This window comes from Hylobates moloch, unplaced genomic scaffold, assembly GCF_009828535.3.
Source record: "Hylobates moloch isolate HMO894 unplaced genomic scaffold, HMol_V3 SCAFFOLD_21, whole genome shotgun sequence".
Taxonomy (NCBI): Eukaryota; Metazoa; Chordata; class Mammalia; order Primates; family Hylobatidae; genus Hylobates; species Hylobates moloch.
Window position 1 is genome coordinate 26,256,321 of NW_026652296.1, and position 27,047 is coordinate 26,283,367.

General features: G+C 48.4%; 2 protein-coding genes across 6 annotated transcripts in view; both read right to left on the bottom strand.

The window, feature by feature from the left end:
- Window positions 1-1,848: 1,848 nt before the first annotated feature.
- On the bottom strand, window positions 1,849-25,696 carry DYNLRB1 (dynein light chain roadblock-type 1). Of its 4 annotated transcripts, none has more exons than XM_032143280.2 (4): window positions 25,548-25,695; window positions 16,475-16,550; window positions 8,000-8,167; window positions 1,849-2,229 (listed from the first exon to the last, which is right to left on the bottom strand). In XM_032143280.2, exons 1-4 carry the CDS (start codon window positions 25,548-25,550, stop codon window positions 2,186-2,188), a joined length of 291 nt encoding a protein of 96 aa, XP_031999171.1. In that variant the 5' UTR covers window positions 25,551-25,695; the 3' UTR covers window positions 1,849-2,185. The 4 variants fall into 4 exon arrangements, with proteins under 4 accessions (XP_031999171.1, XP_031999169.1, XP_031999170.1 ...); XM_032143278.2 differs by lacking the exon at window positions 25,548-25,695 and adding an exon at window positions 25,133-25,294; XM_032143279.2 differs by lacking the exon at window positions 1,849-2,229 and having other exon boundaries at window positions 7,866-8,167; window positions 25,548-25,696.
- The window catches only part of ITCH (itchy E3 ubiquitin protein ligase), a 170,613-nt gene continuing 151,679 nt past the window's right edge, over window positions 8,114-27,047 (bottom strand). For both annotated transcript variants that reach the window (XR_009211553.1, XR_009211554.1), the window contains 3 exons: window positions 22,556-22,634; window positions 16,475-16,550; window positions 8,114-8,167 (listed from right to left, as the gene is read on the bottom strand). The gene's annotated coding sequence lies outside the window, so the exon portion shown is untranslated. The remainder of the gene's footprint in view (window positions 8,168-16,474; window positions 16,551-22,555; window positions 22,635-27,047) is intronic.

Here is a 27,047-nt window from a genome sequence, read left to right on the forward strand (position 1 = left end):
ATGCAGTGGTGGACTCATAGCTCGCTGCGGCATCAACCTCAAGCAATCCTCCCACCTCAGCTTCCCCAGCAGCTGGGACTACAGGTGCGTGCCACCACGCCCAGCTAATTTTCATATTTTTGGTGGAGACAAGGTTTTGCCAAGTTGCCCAGGCTGTTCTTGAATTCCTGGGCTCAAGCAATCCATCTGCCTTGGCCTCCCAAAGTGCTAGGATTACAGGCAGGAGCCACCGCACCCGGCCAAATTTTTACATCTTAATTTGAGTCCAAGGAATTATGCTTCCCTTGCTGTATTACAAACTCCTGATGTACATGGTGGGCTCCTGATGTACAAAATCCTGGTGCCCAAGGGACTGGGAGGTGGAGCATCTTTATTTTCATAAGAAACTTTCCCCAGGACTTTGATGGAATGCTTTTAGGATGGGGAACTTTAAGGCAAACAAGAGGGAGTAGTAGGGGGACTAAGGGAAGGTGGAAGGGACAGGCCCCCAGCCCTATTCTGAACCCTTGCTTTGGAGCCAGAATGCCTCCTCCCTCCAGGGACAGACCCCCGATCCCCATCCTAGAAACCTGACCTCTCCCCCTCCGACCTCCTTCCCCATTATCCTTCTTGGAGAAATTCAAGCAGGACAGAGGAGCCTCAGACTTGGATCCCAGCTTCCGAGAACACAAGGGAGATGCCGCTGGCCACACCCCACGTTCGTCTGCAGCCACGGAACCTAGCAGATAATCACCACTTGGGGTCTGCAGTCACCCACTCTCAGGGGGCGCTTCCTAGGTCCGCAGGGACAGGGGAAACCAGAGCGTTTCTCAGACAACCAACCTTACTTGAAGATTCAGGGAAAAGTATTTAAGAGGCTTATTTTTATATTAAGATAATCATGGATATATTATAGAGTGGAAAAATCTTTCATTAAAGTAGATTTTGAAGAAATTTTGCCATGCTCTTATAAACTACACCCCTCAACTCCCAAGAGTATGTACTTTACTCCTCCGATACTATTGAGGAAACCTCACTGGAAAATCTGGGCAAGTATGATTGCTAGATGGAAGAACTCACAGACAGTGGTGACTTCTGGGGCAGGGAGGACAATGACGGGGATTTCCAGGCTCACACTACACGGTGCCGAGTCTTTTTCCTGTGTAACAGGAAACAAAAGATAAAAAGAAAAACCCTAGTAAAATTAAATACATGTGGTTTCAGAGGGAAAAAAACAAGAGTGCGGCTGGATGAGGGGTGGGTGGGAGCCTGAGTGCAGGTGAATTCTGGGGAGCTCTCGGCGAGAGGACCCCTGCGCTCCGAGTCTGCGGGGCAGATGTTTGCCCAGGACGGGCTCACTCGGGTGAACGGGGGCCCTCCAGGATTTCTGGGGCAGATAGTGTGGGAAGAGCAGGGCTATTTGAGTCTGAGACCTGTGTCCTGGCTGTGAGGGCGTAGGTAGGCCATTCTAAACCCAAGTCCCCATGTCTGAGGTGGCCCTAACACTCTGTCTGCAGAGGGGTACCATGAGGTGAGAGCTACTGTCTGTTACATGCCAGGTGCATTCCGGGTCCTCAGTAAGTACCACTCTCTTCCCCAGTGCAGCATAGTAGAAAAAAATCTTTCAACACTGGCAGCAGTGAGAAAAGGTAAAAGAAGGACTAGGGCCAAGAGGCCCAGAAACCAGAGCACCAATTATACACCAAGCTACACTAAGTATGGTCACAGGCACAAGAAGCAGCAGGCCTCTCGGAGGCCATGAACATCATCTCCCACCAGGGCTGGAGGAGGCAACCGGGCCTCCAACGTGTGATTACACAGGAAGAGAGAGGCCTTTTCAACCTAGTGTTTAAAGACACAACAGACGGGTAAGCATTTTGGTTATTTTTAGTTAAAGAAAAACAGCTTTCTCCAAGGGCGACAAAGTGAACTGAAGGTCAGAAGGAAGCTGCGTGCGGGCTTCTTGCAAGCTCTTGCTCCAAAACCTGGCAGTGAGGAGAGAGGGCCCTCCAGCGCTCTGGGGAAGGTTGGTGCACACGGGGGTTCCGTTGGTGGGGGAGGAAGAGCCGCCAGCCCACACACGGTCACTGGATTGGTCTGAGTGGGTTCCAAGCGACTGCCATGTGCCAGCTCACTGACATGATCGACATTAACATTCTTGGGGGGCATTCAATTAAGGAATGACACAGGGAGCCAAGAGAGTGGCTTATTCGGTTGGATTCTGAATCACAATCAGGAAATAGTCTTTATCTGCGAAAGAGAAAAATGAAAAAAAAATCACTAAATGTAAAATGAGAGAAAAACATACAAGAAAGCAAATAAACCATTAAATCACTAACCATAAAATGATGAAGGGGAGAAAGCAATAAAAAGCATCAACACTCAGCATCTCCAAATGCTGGGAAAACGGAAGATAAACCTGTAAGATTCCTGCAGGGGCTCCTGCAAGAGGGGCCTCCCCGTACCGCGCAGCGGCCACTCTACAGAGTGTCGTCTCTTCTAACCCTCCCCACGACAGTGGCAGCAGGTAGGCAGGATTCTCACCCCTGTTTTCCAGGTGGGGGGACTCCGGTTCAAAGAGCTCCAATGAATTGCCAAGGCCATGGTTCTCAAACTAGGGGGCATCCCCACCACCTGGAGGGCTCCACGCCCAGAACCATCATTTAGTGGGGCTGGGGCAAAGCCCAAGAGTTTGCGTTTCTCTAACAAGTTCCCAGGTGATGCTGATGTTGTAGGCTGTGGGAGGACCACTGGCTTAAGGTTACCCAGCTACTTAGTGTCAAAGATGGAATTCCAACATACTTCACTGGACTTGGGCAATGTCATTTTCTTTTTTTCTCTCTCTTTTTTTCCCCCCACGAGACAGAGTCTTGCTCTGTCATCCAGGCTGAGTGCAGTGGTGCGATCATGACTTGCTGCAGCCTTGACCTCCTGGGCTCAGGTGATCCTCCCACCCCAGCCTCCCATGTAGCTGGGACTACATGCACACCCCACCAAACCTGGGTAAATTTTTAAAGTTTTTTGTAGAAGGTCAGGCATGGTGGCTCACGTAGCACTTTGGGAGGCCAAGGTGGACAGATCACTTGAGGTCAGGAATTCAAGACCAGCCTGGCCAACATGGTGAAACCCCGTCTCTACTAAAAATACAAAAATTAGCCAGGCTTGGTGGCAGGTGCCTGTAATCCCAGCTACTTGGGAGGCTGAGGCAGGAGACCTGCTTGAACTTGGGAGGCAGAGGTTGCAGATCGACTCATTGCACTCCAGCCTGGGTGACAAAGTGGGACTCCATTTTAAAAATAAAAAGTTTTTTTGTACAGATGGGGTCTCACTATGTTGCCCAAGCTTGTTGCAAACTCCTGGGCTCAAGTGATCCTCCTGTCTCAGCTTCCCAAAGTGTTGGGATTATAGATGTGAGCCACCACACCCAGCCAGTTAATGTCAATTTCTGTCACAAACTCAATTTGTTGGCTTTCCAGAACCTTCTGAATAAGAAAATTTCAAAATGGGACAAAGCAGCCTGGATTCCAGCTCCAGGGATCTGGCCCTGTAAGGAGGAATGTCCATCATGAAATCACAGCAAGTCCAAGTCCTTGGAGGTGAGCCTGAGTGCCTCTCGTTTTACTGAAGAGGTAACTGGAGAAGTGGTATTATTGGATTTAGGGCTTGATAATTTGGAATAAAAGACACTGATATTACTGATTGTGCCTATTTTTATCAGTGGCTTGTTAATTATTTGTTTTCATTAGTGATTTTTATATATGCAGATTTACCCACTTAATCAAACTGCAAACATTGATCAAGCCTTCTTTGTGTCCCGGTCTGGGCTGCCCACTTCTCACACGGCACCTCAGTGAATCCTCCAGTCACTCTGAGAACGTGGAGGCTCAGAGAGTTAAAGGGCTTGCCCAATCCAAGGTAAATCCACAGGTGGAGTGGCGACAGGGACCTGGGTTTGACCCCATACTCTGAACTGCCCTGGTCTGCTGCCCCCTGCTGAGCATGAGCGAAATGGCAGGACCTCAGCCAAGTCACTGTGGCTGTTCAGAGCCAAGGCTAAAGCTTGGTCCTTCCCACGAAGACGGGCTGTTGCAACAGGGAAGAAACAGAAATGAAATGACTAACAGTTTCATGGCTAACCAATCTGTATACATAAAAATCACTAATGAAAACAGAAATAATTAACAAGCCACTGATAAAAATAGGCACAATCAGTAATATCAGTGTCTTTTATTCCAAATTATCAAGCCTTAAATCCAATAATACCACTTCAAGTGCTTTGTGAGAGGTAGTGTGTGTTGAAGGTTGTGTAGGCTGAGTTAGTTACCTCAGCTTTAATATTAGTGAAGTTAATAAGTGAAAACTAGAAATCTGTTTTTTTTGTTTTGTTTTTTTGAGACTGGGTCTGGCTGTCACCCAGGCTGGAGTGCAGTGGCGTGATCATGGCTCACTGCAGCCTCAACTGCCCAGGCTCAAGCGATCCTCCTGCCTCAGCCTCCTGAGTAGCTGGGAATACTGGTGCCACCATGTCCGGCTAACAAAAGTTTGTGTTAAAATGTCTTGGCCGGGCACGGTGGCTCATGCATATAATCCCAGCACTTTGGGAGGCCGAGGTGGGAGAATCGCTTGAGCCTAGGAGTTTGAGACCAGCCTGGGCAACATAGTGAAACCCTGTCTCTACCAAAAAAAAAAAAAAAAAAAAAAAAGCTGGGTGTGGCAACGCATGCCTGTGGTCCCAGCTACTAGGGAGGCTGAGGCTGCAGAAAGCCATGATCGCACCACTGCGCTCCAGCCTGGACAACAGAGCTAGACCCTGTCTCAAAAAAAAAAAAAAAAATAGTCTGTTCATGTGGGCAGTTCTGGGCCAGGGTCGGATGAATGTGGCACACATGTGGAGAGCCATACTGTCTGGAACACCTGCTGCTGTCTGCGGCCTGGGAAGCAGCACCTCAGCTGGATGGAGTCAGGTCAGGCAGGTGGGAAGGCACGGATCTCCCTCCCGGGCCAGGCTGCTCCAGGCTGCCCGTGATGTGTAGGGTGCTAACTACAGTCTCATACGGGCGCTTCCAGCAGCAGCAGCCAGGCCTGCTCTACGCCCGTGGCCACCCCTGGGTCCTGTGTTCTGTAGCCATCCTGAGGCAATTCAGCGCCAGTGCCTCCTAGGCTCTGCGTGGTGGCTCCTGACCACAGGAGTTCTGGCACCAAAACCCAATTATTTTTTCTTGGCCACGTAAAAGTGGGTATGTCAAACTGTCAAATCACTGATTTTCATCCTAAAACTATGCCCCACAGATATCCCTGACCCCATCCCCACTGCTGACCCTACTTCTGACCCCTATCAGTGGGGTGTCAGCAGTGGAGGGAGATTTAGAGTCATTCATTTATTTCATCAATGGCTATTTGCTAGATGCTTACTATGTGCTTACAAGCCCCTGCCCTCATGGAACTTACTCTCAAGTGGAGGAGACAGCCTTAAAAATGCAGGTAAGCATTTGGTGATGAGGAAGGACTGAGTGGCGGCAGTGAGGCTGAGCCAAAGAAGCATGCTCCGTGTGTAAGACAAGCTCAGCACGCCACCGTCCTCCAGCACAGAGCCACATGTGTGCAGGGGAGAGACAGTGTGACTTGAGAGCACGGGCGCCCCCTGCAGTGCTGCCAAGGTGAGGGACTGGCCACCTCATCCTCCTCCACTGACAAGGTTATAGGATCTCCAGGCCTGTGAACCCCAAGGAGAACCCCCTACTTGGGAGCTGCCCATTCTGGACTCAAGCACCAACCAGTCATGGGCTCTGAATGCCTGTGGGTCTTCAGGACCAAACTGGAGATGCCACTGCTGCCAAGTTGAGACCTGAATGCCCAGGAGCTTTCAGACGACACTGTCCTTCCAGAGGAGATATTCTCAGGAGCTTTATGCCAAGGGACACTGTCTGTGGAGAATTTGTCTGATTTGGAGACCACATAATTTGCTCCCTTCCCCCGTACTCTGAACTCCCAGCGGGCCACTGGGGAGCACAAGGTCTGCTGTGCACAGGGTGAGTAGAGGGATTGTTCCCGGCCCAACTTTTTTTTTTTTTGAGACAGAGTCTCACTCTGTCTCCCAGGCTGGAGTGCAGTGGCGCGATCTCAGTTCACTGCAAGCTCCACCTCCCGGGTTCAGGCGATTCTCCTGCCTCAGCGTCCCAAGTAGCTGGGATTACAGGTGTGCACCACCATGCCCAGCTAATTTTTGTATTTTCAGTAGAGACGGGGTTCACCATGTTGGTCAGGCTGGTCTCGAACTCCTGACCTTGTGATCTGCCAGTCTTGGCCTCCCAAAGTGCTGGGATTACAGGCGTGAGCCACTGCGCCCCATCCCGGCCTGACTTTTAGGGGAGTGAAGCCTTGTCCTCTGCTGCCACACAACATGACGTCCTGGGTGGAAGTGCGGTTTAAATCTGATTCCAAGGGTTCTTCCCCCAACCCAGGTCAACACACTCAACCAGGCAGGGTGGCTCAGGACATCAGCACAGCACAGTCCCCTACTCGACATTTTATAGATGTGGATTTGCAGGTGTTCTGTGACTTGCCCAGGGTCATGCTTGTGGGAGGCAAAGCTGGGAAAACAGATTCTGTGCCTCCTGCAGTCTTCTCTCCCCAATGGATCAGGCATTACACACGGAAGCGTGATTTTGGAATAAAAGACTCTGAAGTTATTCTTATGTTCTTCTCTGTGACTGAACTGCTCTGTCCCCACCCCTCTAGGGAGTGTCCCAGGGAGACTGTGGGCTGCTGTGACTGGCTCCATAGTTCTTTCCTGCCCATCCTTCCAGGCCTGGTGACAGAACCTATGCTGGTCTGCTGCGGGGAGCAGCTGACCCCCCATCAAATTACCTCAGAACTCTGTGGCCAGCCTCCTTGCCCTCTGTGTTGCCAGTCCAGAGCATTCAGTGTCCCCAGAGCCCCCACTGCCTTCCTTTATCCAAGTCCTAATCATAATCCTATCACCTCTTGACCTAAAAACCTCTGCTTGCAAGATCAAGTCCATGCAACTAAGTTAGGTGTTTGTGGCCCCTTCTAAACTGGACCAAAGTCTCACCTCCCACTCCTCCCCACTCACATCCTGATGCCCTAGACAAGCGGCACTGCAGCGGAAGTGCACCCTCATGCGCACACATGACGCACGCACACTCAACTATGTGGCTCAGCCAAGAAAAAGCAGAGTGAGAAAAAAGTAATAATGCAAAGACGGCCCTGGAGGCTCTGTCTGCCACCCCAGTCCATGAGTGAGAGTGAGGGGGCTGGGCAGGAGATGTGGCTCTGTTGCTCGCTCCTGTGCTCCCATCCCTGTGGGCTCCTCCCAGAATGAGCATCTCCTCACCCTGAGAATGATCCTAAGGACTAAACACAGGCTTTGGTTGCACCACACAGCCTCCAAATGCAAGGCAAGCACCTCGCGTAAAGGAAACACAGCAATCTGCTCCCGTGCGGGAGGAAAAGCTGGCTGCAAGGGGCCTAAAGACAGGCCTGGCCTTTACAAGTGGGCAGAGAACATGTTTTCAAGGATAAAATGATACAGTACTTTTGCTTTACATTTTGGAGCCGAATCACTGAACATTCTTCCAAACGTGGCTTTCCGCCCCTCCGCCTTGCTCACACTGCTTCCTGGTGCCCTTAAGATTCAGCTCCAGTGTCCCCTCTTCTGGGAAGCCTTTGCAGACAGCCCCAGACAGGCCTGGCCACACCCTCCTCTATGTCCCAGATGCCTTTGAGTTTTCTCCTATCAAGGCAGGGGAGACACGCATGATGCTCACATGTCTGTCTATCCCAGGAGACTGGGGTTCCCCTCTGGGGCCGGTCCCTGGGAGGATCTGCTATGGGACACCAGCTGGAGGCTGGCTAGGCAGTGAGGCAACAACCCAATTCCTTCAACTCCTCGGGCCCTGCTTGGATTCTCTGGAGACACCACTGTGCCAGGACTCCTGATGAGCCACAGAGAATGTGCCATGAGGTCTGTTCCTACATGGGGAGGTAGAAGACCCCTTACCTGGTGCAACCATAATTTCATTTTTCTTGGAGCGAATTCGAAGGAAGGTGAGATCGTTCTGGGGGTCGATGTCACGCACGGTGCTCCGTGCCTTCAGGATGAAGCTGTGCATGAGGCTGGCATACTGGGTGGTGGTGGGGTTGTCCATGGTGCTCTTGATGGGAATGCCTGAGGGGAGAGCAGACAGAGACTGAGAGGATGTGGAGCCCCTTCTATCGAGCTCCCACCCACACCCCTAATTGGGGAGAACTGGAATAGCAGTTCTCAGTCAATGCCACCATCCGCAGAGGGCTTGCTATGTGACAGGTATGGTGCTGAGCACCCGAAGCATGCCAGTGCCATGCCCTAGAACTACTCTGTAGGTGGCAACACCATCTCATTCGCCCATGAGGCAACAGGAGCTCTGAGTGATGAGGCGACCTGTCTGTAGTCACACAGTGGGGCCAGGACTCACATGCAGGCCTGCTGGCCCACTCCTGGTTCCTTTCCCAGGGCTGATTGGTTCCCAGCAGTAAAAGGAGAGACTAGCTCTGATTCATGCAGGGACACAGATTAAAAAAACTAATAAAATAAGGTTTTTATTTTTTTGTCCAAAAAAGGAGAGACTCTCATTCATAGTGCTTAGAATTGAAACCAGGAAGCGCTTTTACGAATTTTTTTTTTGAGACGGAGTCTTGCTCTGTCGCCCAGGCTGGAGTGCAGTGGCTCACTGCAACCTCCGCCTCCCGGGTTCAAGTGATTCTCCTGCCTCAGTTTCCCGAGTATCTGGGATTACAGGCACATGCCACAGCACCCAGCTAGCTAATTTTTGTATTTTTAGTAGAGACAGGGTTTCACCATGTTTGCCAGGCTGGTCTCGAACTCCTGACCTCAGGTGATCTGCCCACCTCGGCCTCCCAAAGTGCTGGGATTACTGCCTTACAAACTATTTTATTTTTTATTTTATGTTATTTTATGTATTTCATTTTATTTCATTTTATTTTATTTTATTTTATATTTTGAGATGGAGTCTCGCTGTGTCGCCCAGGCTGGAGTGCAATGGCATGACCTCGGCTCGCCGCCACCTCTGCCTCCCAGGTTCAAGTGATTCTCCTGCCTCAGCCTCCTATGTAGCTGGTACTACAGATGCGCAACACCACACCTGGCTGATTTTTGTATTTTTAGAAGAGACAGGGTTTCACCATACTGGCCAGGCTAGTCTTGAACTCCTAACCTCATGATCCACCTGCCTCAGCCTTCCAAAGTGCTGGGATTACAGGCGTGAGCCACCGCGCCCGGCCACAAACTTCTAAACACTAAAAAGTAGAAGAGAAAAAGTCAGCTTGTGCTGGGACATAACCCTCACGATTTCCACCCAAGGGAGCCTTGGGTAGCAGCTATAAACACACTGTCCACATGGCCGTGCCCCCAAATTAAAGCATGTTTCTATGTTTGTACAACAGGCACAGAAACATGGAACATGTTGACCCTTTGTAAACAGCACTGCTATCTCTTTGAAAGAGCCCACTAGGTGGGCGGTCCACAGAGCCCCCCAGCCCCTACTGCTGGCTACTTAGGGGCTGGGTTTGTTACCAGTATAATAATAATTATTATTATTATTTTTGAGACGGAGTCTCGCTCTGTCGCCCAGGCTGGAGTGCAGCGGCGCAATCTCGGCTCACTGCAAGCTCCGCCTCCCGGGTTCACGCCATTCTCCCACCTCAGCCTCCCGAGTAGCTGGGACTACAGGCGCCCGCCACTGCGCCCAGCTAATTTTTTTTTTGTATTTTTAGTAGGGACGGGGTTTCACCATGGTCTCGATCTCCTGACCTCCTGATCTGCCCGCCTCAGCCTCCCAAAGTGCTGGGATTACAGGCGTGAGCCACCACACCTGACCCTGTTACCAGTATAATTAACTGGGCAGTGAACATCACCGTATACCAAGCCTTTTGTTTGGGGGACTGTTTCCTTGAGATGAACCATTAAATGGACTTATTGACTGGATGGTGCCTACTGTCACAGAGGTGAGGAATGTGGCTCACACTGAGCCACCGCAGGTCATAATTGGGCTAGCAGGTGCCTGTGAATTGGCTGTGACATATGAGCAGAAGACTCCATCCATGAGACTCTAAGAGCCCGCCAGCTGACAGGCACTTGAGAATGTGGCACAAGTGGTTCCTCACATAGAAGTGGCCAGCTTTGGGGCCCAGGACCCTGCTCATCCTGCCCACAGCTGCTCAGTCTAGGGATCGGCCAAAGGCAGTTATCAGGCCGACTGGCTGAGTGGTAAAGAAACTGGCTCAATCTTGTCTTCCTAGGGCACCAGGAATGCGAGGGTGGGCAGAAGAGGATACGGTGGCAAAAGAAGCAGGTGAGTCAGAGAGGCTTTTTGAGTCAAGTCGAGTCAGGAGAACAGGTTGTAGTCATCACTTGTCTGTAAGGGACAAGATGACCAGATCACCAGGGCTGCTGCTGGCTCCTGGATGGCCACAATGTGCATGGCAGGGCCCCGCAAAGCCTTGCTCTACAGTTGAAGCTTCCTGAGGATGGCAGTAATGAGTGGGTCCATTATAATCTAACCACGATGGGGCGGGGATGGGGTAGGAGCCACCACGACTCTTTCTGCCCACCCTCGCATTGCTGGGGGCCTAAGAAAACAAGACTGGGCCAGTTTCTTGCCACCCAGTAGGTCAGTCTGATGACTGCCTTTAGTCAAATCCTAGGCTGGGCAGCTACGGACCAGATTAATAGGGTCCTGGGCTCCAAATTGACCTAGGCTTACACCTAGCTCTGCCCTTCACAGCTATGCAGCCTTGGGCAAGTGATGAAACCTCCTGAGCTTCCACTGCCTTATCTGTAAAATAATATCTGTGCTTCAAAGTGCTGCTGGGTGGGCTGAATACTGCTTAATTCATTTAAGAATGTTTAGCAAGAGTACACTTAATAAATGTTAATAAATAAACACCACTCACACAGTAAATGCCATTTCCATTAATCTGAGGGGATGTGACTATTGCTTAAACCTGCAAGGGCCTTGCTAAAACACAGCCCACCCACCGAGGGCCAGGACCAGAGCCCGGGTAGAGCCCTGGGTTGGCTGTTCTTGCTACCTGGCCGGGAACCCGCCCCTTAGCTCACATTTGGGCCCCAATGGTAAGAGGCCTACAGTCCCAAGGCTTGGCATGGTTTGGGTGATCAGACCCCCTGACCTTCTCTTTTTATACACCACAAAGCCACCTTCTCACAGATCCCTCTGCCTGGAACCTTCTTTCCTTCCCCTATTCACTCATGATTCCAACTTTGGTCCCTGAGGTCTCCATCTTCGGGTGACATCTCCCATCCCCACTGGCACCATCCCAGCACCACGCAGTTTTCCCAGGTTGACACTGCACCATTACAAAGTGATCATTATTCCATCCCCCACCGCAATGTAAGCTCCCCAAGGAATTGACCGAGTCTGATTTGCTCACTAGTGCCCCTAGAGAGACAGCATTAAGCTTTTATTGCTATTGGTAAGTGAGTGGTCAAAGGGTCTACTTTCACTAGTTTGGACAGATATTGGCAAGAGGAGTCTGATCACATCCATATAAGCGGAAGCTGTGTAAAACAGACAAGAAACTAAACATCTACTGGCTCACTCCAAAAACAAAAGAAAACGTGGAAGTACGGGGCCAAGGACCAAAACTGGGAAGAAATTAAAACAAGGACAAAGATTAATTCCAGATTCACTGGATGCCGGAGCTGGAGGAGACCTCAGAGATGGCCTAGTTATTAGGCCACCTGCTCCCTGCCTCTGCCTTCACAAATGAACACTGTGTAGCCTGCAGAAGTAGCTGGTTATCTGGGAGGCACAATTTCTAACTTGGGGCTCTGATCTACTGAGATACACCCCCAGGCCCTTCCACCACACCCAGTCCCTTCAAGTGATAAAAAACATCTAAAAAATTCAACAGATACTTTAATCAAACACCAACTCTGGGCCAACACCATCCTAAGTACTACAGACAGCAGTGAACACAAGAGACCAATCTTTGCCTTCATGAGACTTACACATTTAAGCCTTTTATTCTGCCTGTGTGGGTAGCAGCAGAGGATGGCAGGGGGTCTGGAGAAGTATACATGGAATGAAATTTCCCTTGCATTTTCAGTAAAGCTGCTTAAACTCACACTTTTATTATGAAACACCATTTGAATCTAGCCAAGGCAGAGATGTCAAAAGGCAGTGGCATGTGGCTGGAAAGTATCGGGACTTGGGTATGTCATAGGTTCAGAGGCAGGAGCAGGGGCAACCACTCTGGGCTGGGGTGATCAGGGAGGGTGTCCTGAAGAAAGAGGCAGCTGAGCTGAATGTTGGGAACAGGTGGGAAAACCCTAGATAAGATCATAGGCATCCCAATACAATTATCCTCAAATAATCATCTTTAATGGAAACTTCCAGAGGGCTTAAAGGCCCCATGGATAAGTGGGAAGTGTGATCAACTCAGCCACGTTCTGACCACGTTCATCCACAGCTGGGTGACCTTGGGTGGTTCCCCACACCTCTCTCAGCTTTGGGTTTCTCATCTGCAAACTGGGCAAACCCTTGCCTCGCAGGGTCACTGTGTGAGATGTAAACGAGACACTGACGTGGGGGCCCTGAGAATGGGATGCAAGTTAAAGACACACACACACCAACTGAGACATTCATAGGCATTTCATGCCAGGCACTACTCTAAAAGCTTCCCCTAGAGGAAGGCAGAATTATGATCCACATTTTACAAATGAGAAAACTTAACAGAGAAAGTGGCTTATGCCCAAAACCACATAGCTGATAAGTAAGTAGGGCCCGGATTCAAAGCCAGGTGGGCTCATTCTGCATTCCACATTCTCACCTATGGTGCAATCAGCCCCATGAGTATACAAAAAAGCAGCACTCACTAGTATCCAAAACGTAAGCAGCTGGGGCTTCCCAGTGAAAAGGCTTGGCTTTAGGGGCAGTTTTAAGGCAAGAATGAGGGCCTCTCCTTTGTGAGTACATGGGGAAGCCTGGGGGTCAGAGCTGGGGCTGTTGGCCCCTGGTGTTGTTTCCCTGGAGTCAAAATGTCCAGTCCCAGTAGACAGTTTCTCTCTTAGTGACAAAAGTCTTTCAGGTCTTGGAGCAAGAAGTGCCCAAAAGAGATTCCCTGGACCATCACAGGACTCAAGGCAGTTGAGGGCTGAAGAGGGGAAAGGAGTTGCCTCAGGCCACCCAACTGATCAGGGGCAGCCCTGAGCAGGGGGCCTGCTCCTGCCTCCACAGTGTCCCAAGGGCTCCCAGCCTCCTGTAAATGAAATGACCACATGGTTTAATCAGAACTAGGCAGGGCTGGGGAGCACGTTCTGTCTAGCTCTGTGCTTGCCAGGGCTCTGATGACTTGGAAATCAACATTTTTTTTTTTTTTGAGACCGAGTTTCATTCTTGTTGTCCAGGCTGGAGTGCAGTGGTGTGATCTCGGCTCATCGCAACCTCCGCCTCCTAGGTTCAAGCGATTCTCCTGCCTCAGCCTCCCGAATAGCTGCGATTACAGGTGCCCGCCACCACGCCAAGCTAATTTTTGTATTTTTAGTAGAGATGAGGTTTCACCATGTTGGCCAGGCTGGTCTCGAATGCCTGACCTCAGGTGATATGCCCACCTCAGCCTCCCAAAGGGCTGAGATTACAGGCGTGAGCCACCGCGCCCGGCTGGAAATCAACATTCTATCCAAGGACACAGCACCTCCACTTTGTTGCCCTTGATGGCTTTCATTCTGCTTAAGTAGGAATTGCTGAGAACTCTGCTTCTCCAAAACAAGGCCTAGACTGAAGACACACATAAGAGGCTCTCTAAGAGCACTGAACAAATTAGAGCCCACTGAATACACTGGGTTACAGAATTTGGGAGGCCCCGCAACCGGGCATGGCCTCACCTCTTGGGATGTCCACGTGTGTCTGTAAAGGTGGCCGCAATAGTGTCTACCCTACGCGGCAGCCAAGAAACACATAAACAAACCGTACCTGGCAGCACGCCAGGCATGTGACAGACACAGGCACTGCTGTACCACCTCCACCCACAGGGCTGCTCGTAAATCCTGGCCTGTGGGAGCAGCCCCTGGGCTGGGCACTGAAGGGCCTACACACTTCATTGTTACTTTTTTTTTTTTTAAAGAGAAAAGGTCTTGCTCTGTGCTGGAGTGCAATCACAGCTTTGAGCAAGAAGCCTTGAAGCAAACTGCAGTCTTGAACTCCCAGGCTCAAGGAATCCTCCTGTCTCAGCATCCTGAGTAGCTAAGACTACAGGCGTGTGCCACCACACCTGCCTAATTTTTCTTTCTTTTTGTGGAGTTGGGGTCTCACTACATTGCCCAGGCTGATCTTGAACCCCTGGGCTCAAGCAATCGTCCTGCCATGGCCTCCCAAAGTGCTAAGAACAGTTGTGAGCAACCATGCACCATGCCCAGCCATTATAACAATTATTAATCTACTGATTATGGCATCTAACATGCTTGCAAAAATTTCAGGTTTTTTCCTTTGGGATTATTTCCTCTGAACACAGTCCTCAGGAATTACCAAATCAAAGGGGCTGATGGCAACACCCACTGTGGTTGGTTCATTTAATGTTCACTGACCTGACTCTGCAGCCTGTGGTGAATGACACGGGAACAGAGGCGAGTCAGGCACGGTCCTGGTCACGCTGCTCTATCAGCAGCAGTGTCTCAGTGGACTCCTCTCCTCCCAGTCTCACATAAACTGGTTTATGTTATTTTTGTAAACTCCAGTAGGGTAGTTTTTAAATTGGCCAAACCCCTTCCCAAATTAAAACCAATGTAGAAACATGAACTGATGGTTCTTAGTGTGTGTGCTCTGACTGAAGTGGAAGACAGGAACCCCAGCCTCTACCTCTACTCTCAGGGTAGCACAGGACCCCTGGGTTTAATTAAGGAACACAGCCCTGAAAACATGATCTGAGGCAGTCTCTCCAAGGGAAGGCCTTCAGAAGGAGACAGAACCGCTGTGAATCTTAGGCCTGTGGCTCTCACTGTAGCCTCTTCTGATTAGAATCTATCCCCTAAAGCAGAATTTTCTAAACTCATCTGATCATAAGAATCTCCTGGGGTGCTTGGTAAACACACGGATTCCTCAGGTCTTGCTTTGGCTCTAATAAATTAGACTTTTTGGTACAGAGGCCTGGAAAGCTCCGTTTAACAGGACCCCCGGGTGATTTCAAAGAATGAATACATGTGGGAAACACTGTGGCCTAGAGGCATGAAGCACGTGGATGCTCCCAATCCAACAGGGGAACCCCATCAGGTAAATCAGAGTTTGTATGAACAAATGCCTCACAGCTCAAAACAGACAGTGACAGTACTGTATTAAATGCTTTACGCTGTTCATTCTTAGTTACTCTTCAACTTATAAGGTAGATATAAGTATTATCCCCATTTACAGGCTTAAGTGACTTGGCCAAGGTCACCAAGCTAGTCAGGAGATGAGGCAGAATTCAAACTCACAACTGCTGGATTCCAGAGTCCCTGTCCTTACTGCTGCCTGGAGCCTGAGGGCCTGGGGGCCATTCTGGTTCTTTACAGGCTGGCGCGGGAGAAAGCTCCCAAGTGCACTCAGACGGGCTTGGATTTAAATCTCGACTGTGTGATGGTAGGTAGATCAATTACATTTCTAGACTGTTTTCTCCATTGCAAAATGCAGACGACAGGGCTGCTTAAAGAATGTAAGAAAGAGTATGTGGAGCACCAGCCAGAATCCTGGCACAGAGCGGGTATGTGATAAATGTTAGCTCCCTTCCTGTCCAGTGCAGTCTGGGAAAATTAGTATCTGTACCCTTCTACCTATACAGATACCCACTCAGAAAGGGTTGTCGGGGTGGAGGGGCGCTGCAGGCACAGAGAAGTTAACTAGAGAACTATCCAGCCAATAAAGCAGAATCAACACAAATGGGTACGTAATATCCACTTAATGGATTTACTAAAAAGTAGAAACAACAAAATTGGGCTAATGAACACTGTTGTGGCACTTAAAAAATTTGTTTATGTAAACCATGAAGCAATATTTTAAAAAGCTCATGTGTAAACATATGCCCAAGGGTAACAACTATGATTATGGTCCTCTGGAACTGTGCTGGACGAGGCTGAGTAAGCATGGAAGACTGAAGTGTGATCTGTCAGGGCGGTGGGACTGAGCGGATTTTCCCTTTGTGAGGACACTGGAGGTGGCTGGTCTGAATGCAGTGCTGTTTACAACTAATTGCTCACAACCAGTTACCGATTTTTGTCCCTTCTCCACTCCCGCTGCTTCACCTGACTAGCCTTAATGAAAAAAAAAAAAAAAAAAAAAAAAAAAAGAACACTGGAGGTGTTAAAAATTAAAAAGGCCTAAAATTAGATCAGGTTCATGAAGGGCTTAGTGAACAGCTAGTGCTATGCTGTGTTATGGCTGCTTCTGGGCCTGCATGGGTGCGTATCATGGCGGGAGGGAGGGCGTACCTTCTGTGTTCACGACGATGATTCCCTGCACTCCCTTCTGGCTCTGCAGTCGCTTCAGTGTCTCCTCTACCTCTGCCTGCCAGAAAACAAGACCAAGGTTAGGAGAGGCCAATAGGCAGGACTAACTTCCTCATACCCCAGGCAGATGAATCATACGTTTGTCTTCCAACAACAAACAAGTAACACTCAGGCAACTGGCACCCCCTCAAAGCTCCCCAGGCTGATCTGACGTGCTCCTCCGGCCACCACCAGTGCCCAGAGCATCCGCTCACACCCCCATGCAGGACAGGGCTGCTCCTGGCACTCTGCCCACCAGGCACTATTATCCCACCCTCCTCAGCTGTTGGGGAGCAGAATATAAACACCATTCCCATGTATATACATGTCCATGACTCACATATTTGGCATAGCTGGGGGATGGGACTCTGATGATTTAAGAAAACCCAGAGAGTAGTGTCTAACAGGAAGACAACACTTTGTCATTTGTGGCCCAAACAGCACATGAGGATAGACTCAGTGAGACTTCGGCAGGCATCTGAGATAGTGTGATGCACAGCACTCAGCTATAAGAAGTGTGCCTTGGGAAGGGGCTCATTAATCTTGATTACCCAGAAACTGCTCTGGTGGGCTACTCTTGCATATGGCATCTGTAAGTGGAGGGGCAGTCGCAGTTCGGGTCCTCATTCTACCATACCAGGCCTCCTGTCACTCCTGTCCTACCTTTCCCTCCTGTCCTACCTTTCCCTCCACTCTCCAGCTCCGTGACACACCTCCCTATCTCTACATCTTTTTATCCCACAAGGCCTCTTCTCTGCTGAAATCCAATAAACTCCTCTTGACCATCTAAGACATCATTTCCTCCGCAAAGTCTTTACTGATCCCCCAGTTGATGGAGTCTGCCTACGTGTAACTCCCCAAATCCCTGGCTGTGCCTCTCTGGGACACGCATTAGGTACTATGTCCATTTCTTAGAGACTCTACAAAGGTCTGTGGAGTAGAAGTGTGATAAACACTGCTTAACTGAACTAGGCCTAACTCTTCCTGTGGATGGAAACTAGCCCTGAGGTATACCTGTTCTCAGGCTGCCCCTTCCAGACTGGTCTAGAATCCAGTCAGAAGCCCCTCAAAGGCTGAGAGTTGTTAGAAACAGAGGCTCCATTCACCAAAAGAAATGGGGTGGGGGGGGATCCTCAACACTGGGTGGAGACAGCACAATGAATTCTTGTTTTTTTCTGGAAGGCACAAGGCTGACAATCCAGTCACTGCCACCCACTCCCCTGTGACAGAATACTCTCAAACACTGGAGGGAAGGGTAAACAAGTTCCTCCTATAAAGTGGCAAATGGGGCCGGTGTGGCGGCTCACACCTGTAATCCCAGCACTTTGGGAGGCTGAGATGGGTGGATCATGAGGTCAGGAGATTGAAACCATCCTGGCTAACACGGTGAAACTCCATCTCTACTGAAAATACAAAAAAATTAGCCGGGTGTAGTGGCGGGCGCCTGTAGTCCCAGCTACTGGGGAGGCTGAGGCAGAAGAATGGCGTGAACCCGGGGGGCGGAGCTTGCAGTGAGCCGAGATCGCACCACTGCACTCCAGCGTGGGCGACCGAGCGAGACTTCATCTCCAAAAAAAAAAAAAAAAAAAAGTGGGAAACGGACTGATGCCTCTAAGATCTGGAGCCTGGGTACAATGACAGGACTCTGTGGACGTGAGAGTACAATGCAGTGGGTCATGTGTGTATGAGATTGAATGTCAGTCAACACTCATTGAGCTCCTACTCTATGCCAGCGGCTATTCTGAAGGGGAGGGGGCACAATAGTGGTCACTACTGGACAGTAGTCACTAGACAGTACTCAGTCTACCCTGCTCACCCTCCTGGAAATTCATCATGGACCAAAGTACAGTGACATTTGCAATAGCAAAATGCAGAAAGAACTAAAAATGCCCAACAATTAGGGAAAAGGCCAAGTAGATTATGGAATATCCACTAATAGGAATATAATACACATATTAACCATGGTAATTAGACCATGTTATACCATCACAAAAGGTGTGTGCTATAATGTTAAGTGAAAACAGCAAAATGCAAAAACAAAGTGCTTTGGTGACTGCAATCACATGAAAACAAAAGGCTAGAGGAGATTATGAAAAAAGAGCCACATTAAGGGCAAGGAATTATAGAAAGGTTTTATTTTCTTTTTTTCAAAACACCCCTTTTCATTCTACTGTATTGTTTCTATTTAAAAACATTTTAACCCCTCATCTATGCATCCAAAAGAAGTCTATGATACAGGGGCCACAGGGCTCTGATACACTCAATATTGTCAAAATAAGATGTAAGAATAACTTGGATGACAATTTAAGACAGCTCAATCTGCAATCAACCCAGAAAGAAAAGGGAAAGAAAGCGAAAACCGAGATGTCAGAATCTAAATCCAAAATAGCCCCCAGAGATTGGAGAATGGGGCTGAAATGAAAAAGATGAAATTTCCTAAGACTGCTATTCATTTAGTAACTACATGGAAACCTTCCATGTGCCAGACATTGTTCTAGGCCTGGGGATGATGCAGTGAACAAAATATAACAAAAATCCCATGTCATGAAACTGACATTTGTGGGAAGGGACATTAAATAAGAAAAAAGAAGTAAAACATAAATTGTCAGCTACAGCAGGGAAACAGGACCTGGAATGCAGGGGTGATGGGAATGTGAAATACATCATCAGAGAAGGCTCGCCAAGGCGATAGTGAGTAGACATCTGCAGGAAATGAGGGAGTTAGCCATGCTGGTTTCTGGGGAGTGTCCCAGACAGCACCAAGAGCAAGCACAAAAGCCCTGGGGTGGGCAAGCGTCTGGTATGTTCAGGGGGAAAAGCAAAGGGGCCAGTATGGCTGAAGGGCAGGCTGCAGGGGAGGGACAGCAGCTGGGATCCGGGACCAGACCACAGACGGCCTGGCAGATCAAGTGATGACCTTGGTTTTTACTGGGTGTGATTCATGGAGCCACTGTCAAGTTTTGAGGTAAAGAGTGACAAGACCTGATGCTTCCAAAGGACGGCTCTGGCTGCTGTGGGGAGAAGGGACGGCAGGGGGCGAACACAGCCTGCGGAAGCCTCCTACCCCTGCCCTGCCAGGTGCTGCTCTCGGTCTGAAGGAAACAAGCTTCCCTCCTTCACTAACTGCTTGATGTAACTACCTCCCAACCCTTTGGACTCAGCTCCAGAGCCTCCCGCAGGAGGCTTCTCTGACATCAGCCCCACTGCTGGGCACCGAGGCCCCCAGCCTTCACAGCACTGACCACAATGCAGTGCAACTGTTTAGGTCACGTTCATCTCCTCCTCTAGACGCAAGGCACCCTGTGATCAGGAAACCAGACCAGACTTTATAGCCCCAGTACCTCACATAGGATGGGCTCAATAAATACTGAAGGAACAAATAAAAAGCATTTCTGCAACTATGTTTCACGAAATCAACCTTTTTAAGTACAGGAGGGGGACATGGCCTCACAGTCCACAGTGTGAAAAAGAGCCAAGGTTTAGGTGATCTGAAATTCAGCGAGAACCAGACACTAAGATCTGGCTGTTTAAACGTAAACACGGGCCGGGCGCAGTGGCTCATGCCTGTAATCCCAGAACTTTTGGGGACCAAAGCAGGTAGACCACTTGAGCCCAGGAGTTTGAGACCAGCGCGGGCAACATGGTGAAGCTTCATCTCTACAAAAGATAAAAAAAATTAACCACATGTGGTGTCATGTGCCTGTAGTCCCAGTTACTTGGGAGGTTGAGGTGAAAGGATTGCTTGAGCCCAGGAGGTCGAGGCTGCAGTGAGCCATGATCGCGCCATTGCACTCCAGCCTGGACAACAGTGTAAGACTCATCAAAAAAAAAAAAAAAAAAAGAAAGCAAGAAAGAAAAAAGAAATAAAAGTAAACACACATCTCACACATCTATCAGGAATGGGAGGACACACAGGTATAATTTCCCTACTCAGCGTCTACTATGGGTCATATATTGCTTTCAGACACATGTATAAGAATAATTAACTTCTGTATAAGAATAATTAATCTAACAGGATAGAAAAGTATTTGCATCAAATATAACAGACAAAATAAATTAAAAAAACACAAAATGACTAAGAACAATAGCAAGTCTCTAGTACGTAGTGCGCAAAAGAATACTAGTAGAAAATATGCCTACGAGAAATTACAACCTCATCAAACTATGGTCATCATTCCTCACAAACAAATGAAAAATTCAGCTGGGCGTGGTGCTCACACCTGTAATCCCAGAACTTTGGGAAACTGAGGTGGGTGAATCACTTGAGGTTAGGAATTTGAGACCAGACTGGCCAACATGGTGAAACCCTGTCTCTACTAAAAATACAAAAATTAGCCATCACGGTGGCACGGGCCTGTAATCCCAGCTACTCAGGAGGCTGAGGCAGGAGAATTGCTTGAATCTGGGAGGCAGAGGTTGTAGTGAGCTGAGATTGTGCCACTGAAATCCAGCCTGGGCAACAGAGTGAGATTCCATTTCAAAAAAAAGAAAGAAATGAAAAATTATAGCAATGCTGAGGTTTATTTTTAAATGCTGGCATTCTTATTACAAAATTGGCAGGTGCAAGGGCAATACAATCTTGACAAAGCTACAGGACAATACATTGCAAGAACCATAAAAGCATTGGTCCCTCCACCTCAGAAATTATTTTCCTAAGAATTTTATCTGGAGGAAATAATCTAATAAGTAAGTTAAAATGAAACAAAACCAGACATTCACAGAAGCATCATCACAGCACTATTTCTACTAATTAAGAAATGGAAGCAGCCGGGTATGGTGGCTCATGCCTGTAATCCTGGCACTTTGTAATCCTGAGGCAGGCGGATCACCTGAGGTCAGGAGTTTGAGACCAGCCTGGCCAACATGGCAAAACCCTGTTTCTACTAAAAAATACAAAAATTAGCTGGGCATGATGGTGCACACCTGTTAACCCAGCTACTCAGGAGGCTGAGGCAGGAAAATCACTTGAACCTGGGAGGCAGAGGGTGCAGTGAGCTGAGATTGAGCCACCCAACTCCAGTCTGGGCAACAGAGTGAGACTCCATCTCTAAAACAAACGAACCAAAAAGAAATGGGAGCAACCCAAATGTACACAGGTAAGATATTTGGCCAATTATGGTACAATTATTTCACTGAGTATTATGTAGTCACTAAGTAGTTAATCACAAAGATATGACAACAAGGTTAAATGTTTTTGGATATTAAAACAACAAAAAAAGGAAAAAAATTCCCCCAAAACCCAGGATGCGTATCTTGATATGCATATGTGAACAAAAGAGGAAGGAGAACATACAAAAATGAAAACAGTTATGTGGTAGAGTGAAACTGGACGAGGAGAATGATATGTGATTTTTTTAAATTTTACTTTTATTTATTTATTTTGAGACAGAGTCTTGCTCTGTTGCCCAGGCTGGAGTGCACTGACCTGGTCTGGGATCACTGCAACCTCCACCTCCCGGGTTCAAGTGATTCTAGTGCCTCAGCCTCCTGAGCAGCTGGAATTACAGATGCATGGCTTCCGGCTACTTTTTGTATTTTTAGTAGAGACAGAGTTTCACCATGTTGCCCAGGCTGGTCTCCAACTCCTGACCTCAGGTGATCTGCCCACCTTGGCCTCCCAAAGTGCTGGGATTATAGGCGTCAGCCATTGTGTCTGGCCAATTATAGATGATTTTTATATCATTATTCTAAAGGTCAGTTTCCACCTAAAATGTAAAATATGCATGCCAAAAGTGCCACTTGTAGAAATCTATCCTACATAACCACTAGCATGAGTGCAAAAAAGACACGAACAGTTACTGCAGCAGTGTCTGGAATAAAAAAACTATACACCACCTAAATGTACATATGGGACTAGGATACTATACAGACCTTAAAAAGAATGAAGTGGACCTGCATATAATAACACAGAAAAATGTGTGATATTTTTGAGTGAACAGAACAAGTTAAGTGAACAGAACAAGAATAAGATATATACACATATATCTTAAAGTCAACTTCTGTTTTCTCTTATTTTTTTCTCACCCAGGGTGGAGTGCAGTGGTGCAATCACGGCTCACTGTAGCCTTGACCTCCTGGGCTCAGGCGATCTCTCCACTTCAGCCTTAAAGTAAACTTAACATATATAAATATATATATATTCCAGTTTCATCTAATAAACAGCTTATACATAAATGTGCTTATGCACCAAACAAATCTGGAAGGAAACACACCCAACTGCCAACAGAAGTTACCACGGGGTAGTAAGATGGGGACTACATAAACTTTCTGTATTATATCCTCTGGTACTGCTTCAAATTGTTAACATACATGGTGGTTTATGCCTGTAATCCCAGCACTTTTGGAGGCTGAGGTGGGCGGATCACCTGAGGTCATGAGTTTTAGACTAGCCTGGTCAACATGGTGAAACCCTGTCTCTACTAAAAATAGAAAAATTAGCCAGGCATGGTGGCATGCGCCTGTAGTCCCAGCTACTCTGGAGGCTGAGGCAGGAGAGTCGCTTGAACCCGGGAGGCGGAGGTTGCAGTGAGCTCAGATCACACCACTGCACTCCAGCCTGGGCGAAAGGGCAAGACCCTGTTTCAAAAGAAAAAAAAAAAGTTAAACTGTGCATCTAAATTTGTATTGCTTTTATGAGTATAACCACGGAGTAGCATAATACTAGTAAGCTACAGTTTAAGTTAAAGAAAAAGGGGGGCCATATAAGTGCTTGTATAGATGTATAAGAAACTAACAGCTGGGTGTGGTGGCTCACACCTGTAATCCTAACACTTTGGGAGGCCAACGTGGGTGAATCACTTGAGCCCAGGAGTTCAAGACCAGCCTGGGCAACATGGCAAAAACCCCATCTCTACAAAAAAAATACAAAAAAATAAGCAGGGTGTGGTGGTGTGCACCAGTAGTCCCAGCTACTTGGGGAATTAAGGCAGGAGGATCACTTGAGCCCAGGAGGGTCAAGGCTGCAAGAAAAAAAAAAACAAAAAACTAACAATGGTTGTTTCTAAAGGAGGAGAGACTGAGACTGGGGGTTAGGAGAGTGGGAATTTTATTTTTCACTTAGATCCTTTTACATCATTTTTTTTTTCACCGTGTGCAAGTATTACCTGTAAACAATCCTAAAATTCGTATGGAACCACAAAAGACTCAGAAAAGCCAAAGGAAGCCTGGACAAAAAGAACAAAGCTTGAGGTATCACACTACCTGATTTCAAAATATACCAGAAAGGTATAGTAACCAAAAGAGCATGGTATCGGTATAAAACACAGACACACAGACCAATGGAATAGAATAGAGGACCCAGAAATAAATCCACTTATGTACAGCCAACTGATTTTCGACAAAGGCATCGAAAAAACAAAACAAAACAAAAACAAAAACGAAAAAAACCTACCATAAATCAGCAATACCACTACTGGGTATTTATTCAAAGGAAAGGAAATTAATATATCAAAGGCATTCCTACATCCTCATGTTCATATTGCAGCACTATTCACAATAGCTAAGTTATGGAATTAGCGTCCATCAATAGGTAAATGGATAAAGAAAATGTAGGCCGGGCGTGGTGGATCACGCCTATAATCCCAGCACTTTGGGAGGCTGAGGCGGGCGGATCACGAGGTCAGGAGAGCGAGACCATCCTGGCTAACACGGTGAAACCCGTCTCTACTAAAAATACAAAAAATTAGCTGGGCGTGGTGGTGGGCGCCTGTAGTCCCAGCTACTCGGGAGGCTGAGGCGGGAGAATCACTTGAACCTGGGAGGCGGAGGTGGCAGTGAGCTAAGATGGTGCCACTGCACTCCAGCCTGAGCGACAGAGAGACACTCCATTTCAAAAAAAGAAAAAAAAAAGAAATAATGAATGTTTAAGGTGATGAATATTCTATAATAAATATAGCCTGATTTGATCATTACACATCGTATGCATGTATCAAAATATTACATGTATATCTACAACATAAATGTGTACAACTATTATATATCAATTTTTTTACAGCTTAAGAAGTGATGTGAAAAATGAAGTTATACATATTTGAAGCATTATTACACGTTTGTAATGATGTGGAGATATTGTGGTGTAATAATGAAAAACACAGAACCCACAACTGTACATTCAATAGGGGCTAAACTGTATAAACCAAAAACAAGCAAAAAAGACTAGAAGTCATATGACTACTGTAAGTGGTTGCCTCTAGGTGATGACACGGTTTCTTTTTTCAATTTTTTCTTATAAGCTCTAGATTTCTAAGTAAGATTTTTGAAAAAGTAATATATTCACATGGCTTAAAATTTTAAACTTTTTTTTTCAAATTTTGCACAAGCTGTGAGGATTACAAACACAAAACCTCTAATGGCGTAGAGAGCCCACAGCTGCAGCAAGCAAGGTAGAAAGAAGGCTTTGGGATCCCCAAGAGCAGACCCCGCCCGTTCCCGACTCTGGCACCCAGTCCCAGCGGCTAGAAAGAACCACGCCGACAGAGTGGCGGCCGTCAAGCTTCTAGGGTTCAAATCCATCTCCACCATTTCCTGGGGCAAAGCACTTGGCTTCTCGGGGCGCTGAATAACAGATATGTATAATAAAATGGGACTAAAGATTGTATCTACCTCACAGAGCTGGGACGAGGCAGAGGAAATACAAGATACATAAAGTGCTTGGCAGAGCCTGCCACAAACTGAGCTCCCGGGAAACGTTAGCAAGGTTGCCATCGCGCACCAAGGCCCCAAAACGCTAGGCTGCAGGGCCGCTGCCCACCCCTCGCCCATCATCTCTTCCTGGCCGAGGCCGGGCTCCTGCTTCCGGTCAAGGGGCAGCGGGATCCGGCGGCCCCGCCTCGGTCAAGCTCTAGAGGCCTCCGCCGCCGGGTTCCACCCTCAAGTCGGCTGAGGCCCGGGCCCGGCCACGCCCAGCCACCACCGATTCCCTGTCCGGAGCTCTGAGATCCCTTCATCCTCGAAGGACTGAAGGCCTGGCGTGGGGTGGTGGGCGGCCGCCAGCCACAAGCCCCCGGCGCACGCTCACCATTTCCGACCGATCCGGTAGCCCCGCGTAGCGAACACTTAGCCCAGTCTTGTGCTTTTCTGCGCCTGCGCACAGGTTTCTGTCAAAACGGACAGCTCTAGCTACCTATCAGGAGCCAGCGTGAGGCGGGGGCGGGCGAGCCGATCTTGGCTCCGCCAGGATTCTTAGAAAATCTGCTTTCCACTGTGGCAAAGCGAAAAGCTAAGGAGCAGTGCGCTAAGCTGTGGAAAATTACCAACTCCAGCCGTGCAGAAAAGATGCTGGTTCTGGCTGGACGCGGTGGCTTACGCCTGTAATTCCAGCACTTTGGGGAGGCCGAGTCGGAAGGATTGCTTGAGCCCAAGAGTTCGAGACCAGCCTGGGCAATATGGAGAGACCCCTTCTCTACTAAATAAACAAAACTAGCCGGGCGTGGTGGCGCGCTCCTGTAGTTCCAGCTACTCCAGAGGTTGAGGTGGGGGGATCGCCTGACCAGAAGTTCGAGGCTGCAGTGAGCCGAGATTGCGCCACTGCACTCCAGCCTGGACGACAGAGCAAGAGACCCTAAAACAAAACAAAACAAAAACCATGCTGGTTCTCGGTATCGGAAGAGGCTTTCAGTGCTGGTTCTCGGTATCGGAAGAGGCTTTCAGCTCTCAATGGAGGTCTAAGCTGGTTCTGGAGTCCCTGGGCGGAGCGTGGTGGGAGGGTATGAAGGCAAGTGGGACGGTTGCTGAGACCCCCCTTTGCGCCCAGACTGAGGCAGAGAGAGGCCCAGGGCCAAAATGCGCTTCGGGATCGGGCAGGCCTGGGGTGGGGCTGGAGTCAGGTACCTCTGGAGTCTCCGGGTAAGATGCCGTGCAAGCTCGGAGATGAATTGGTTAGGGCTGGCCTGGGTGTCTTTAGAATCCGAGCTCAGCCCCGCCTCGCGTTACCTAGCAGAAGCCACTTCACATTTGTGTGTTCTATCTTGTTCTCACCTCTAAAAGGGGGACTCTTCTTCCCAGAGCCCTATGTTGTCCTGTTCCCGCAGGCCGCAAACGTTTCTGGGTCCTCTAGTAGGAAATAACTTCTGTTAAAACATGCTGCCGTTTAGTGAACCCTGTGCCACATTACTGTGCTGAACACGCACATACGTTGTCTCCGGTAGCTTCAGGGAAGTATCAGTAACCTGGATACTTTATAAATGCTGTTTCTCCCAGGCACTGTAGCTTGCTGGATTCAACGATGATCTAACTCCAAAGTTTCATTCCACGGTAGCTGCTCTTCAGTGAGGAAGGATTTGGTTCTCCTTCCAGGGGTGTCTGCATGTTAAGAGGATTGACTTTACTGCGAAGAAACCTAGCAGACACCACCTTAACCAGATCAAAGTTAATATTACTGGAAAGGGGAGATATTGATGCCGCGTGCCCCGATAAAAATGCGTTAAGGACACATCACCTCCGAGTCATTTTCCACAAAAACTCCCAGCCTTAAACCATGAGAAAACTTCACTAAATCCAATGTGAGAGATGTTCTACA

Coding starts and splice junctions, on each gene's coding strand:
- DYNLRB1 (XM_032143277.2), bottom strand. CDS start 25,294: ATGATGGGCGAGGGGTGGGCAGCGGCCCTGCAGCCTAGCGTTTTGGGG. Junction 16,551..25,132: donor CCTCGTCCCAGCTCTGTGAG/GTAGATACAATC, acceptor GTTTTCTGGCAG/GCAGAGGTAGAGGAGACACT. Junction 8,168..16,474: donor CATCGTCGTGAACACAGAAG/GTACGCCCTCCC, acceptor CTCTCCCCTCAG/GCATTCCCATCAAGAGCACC.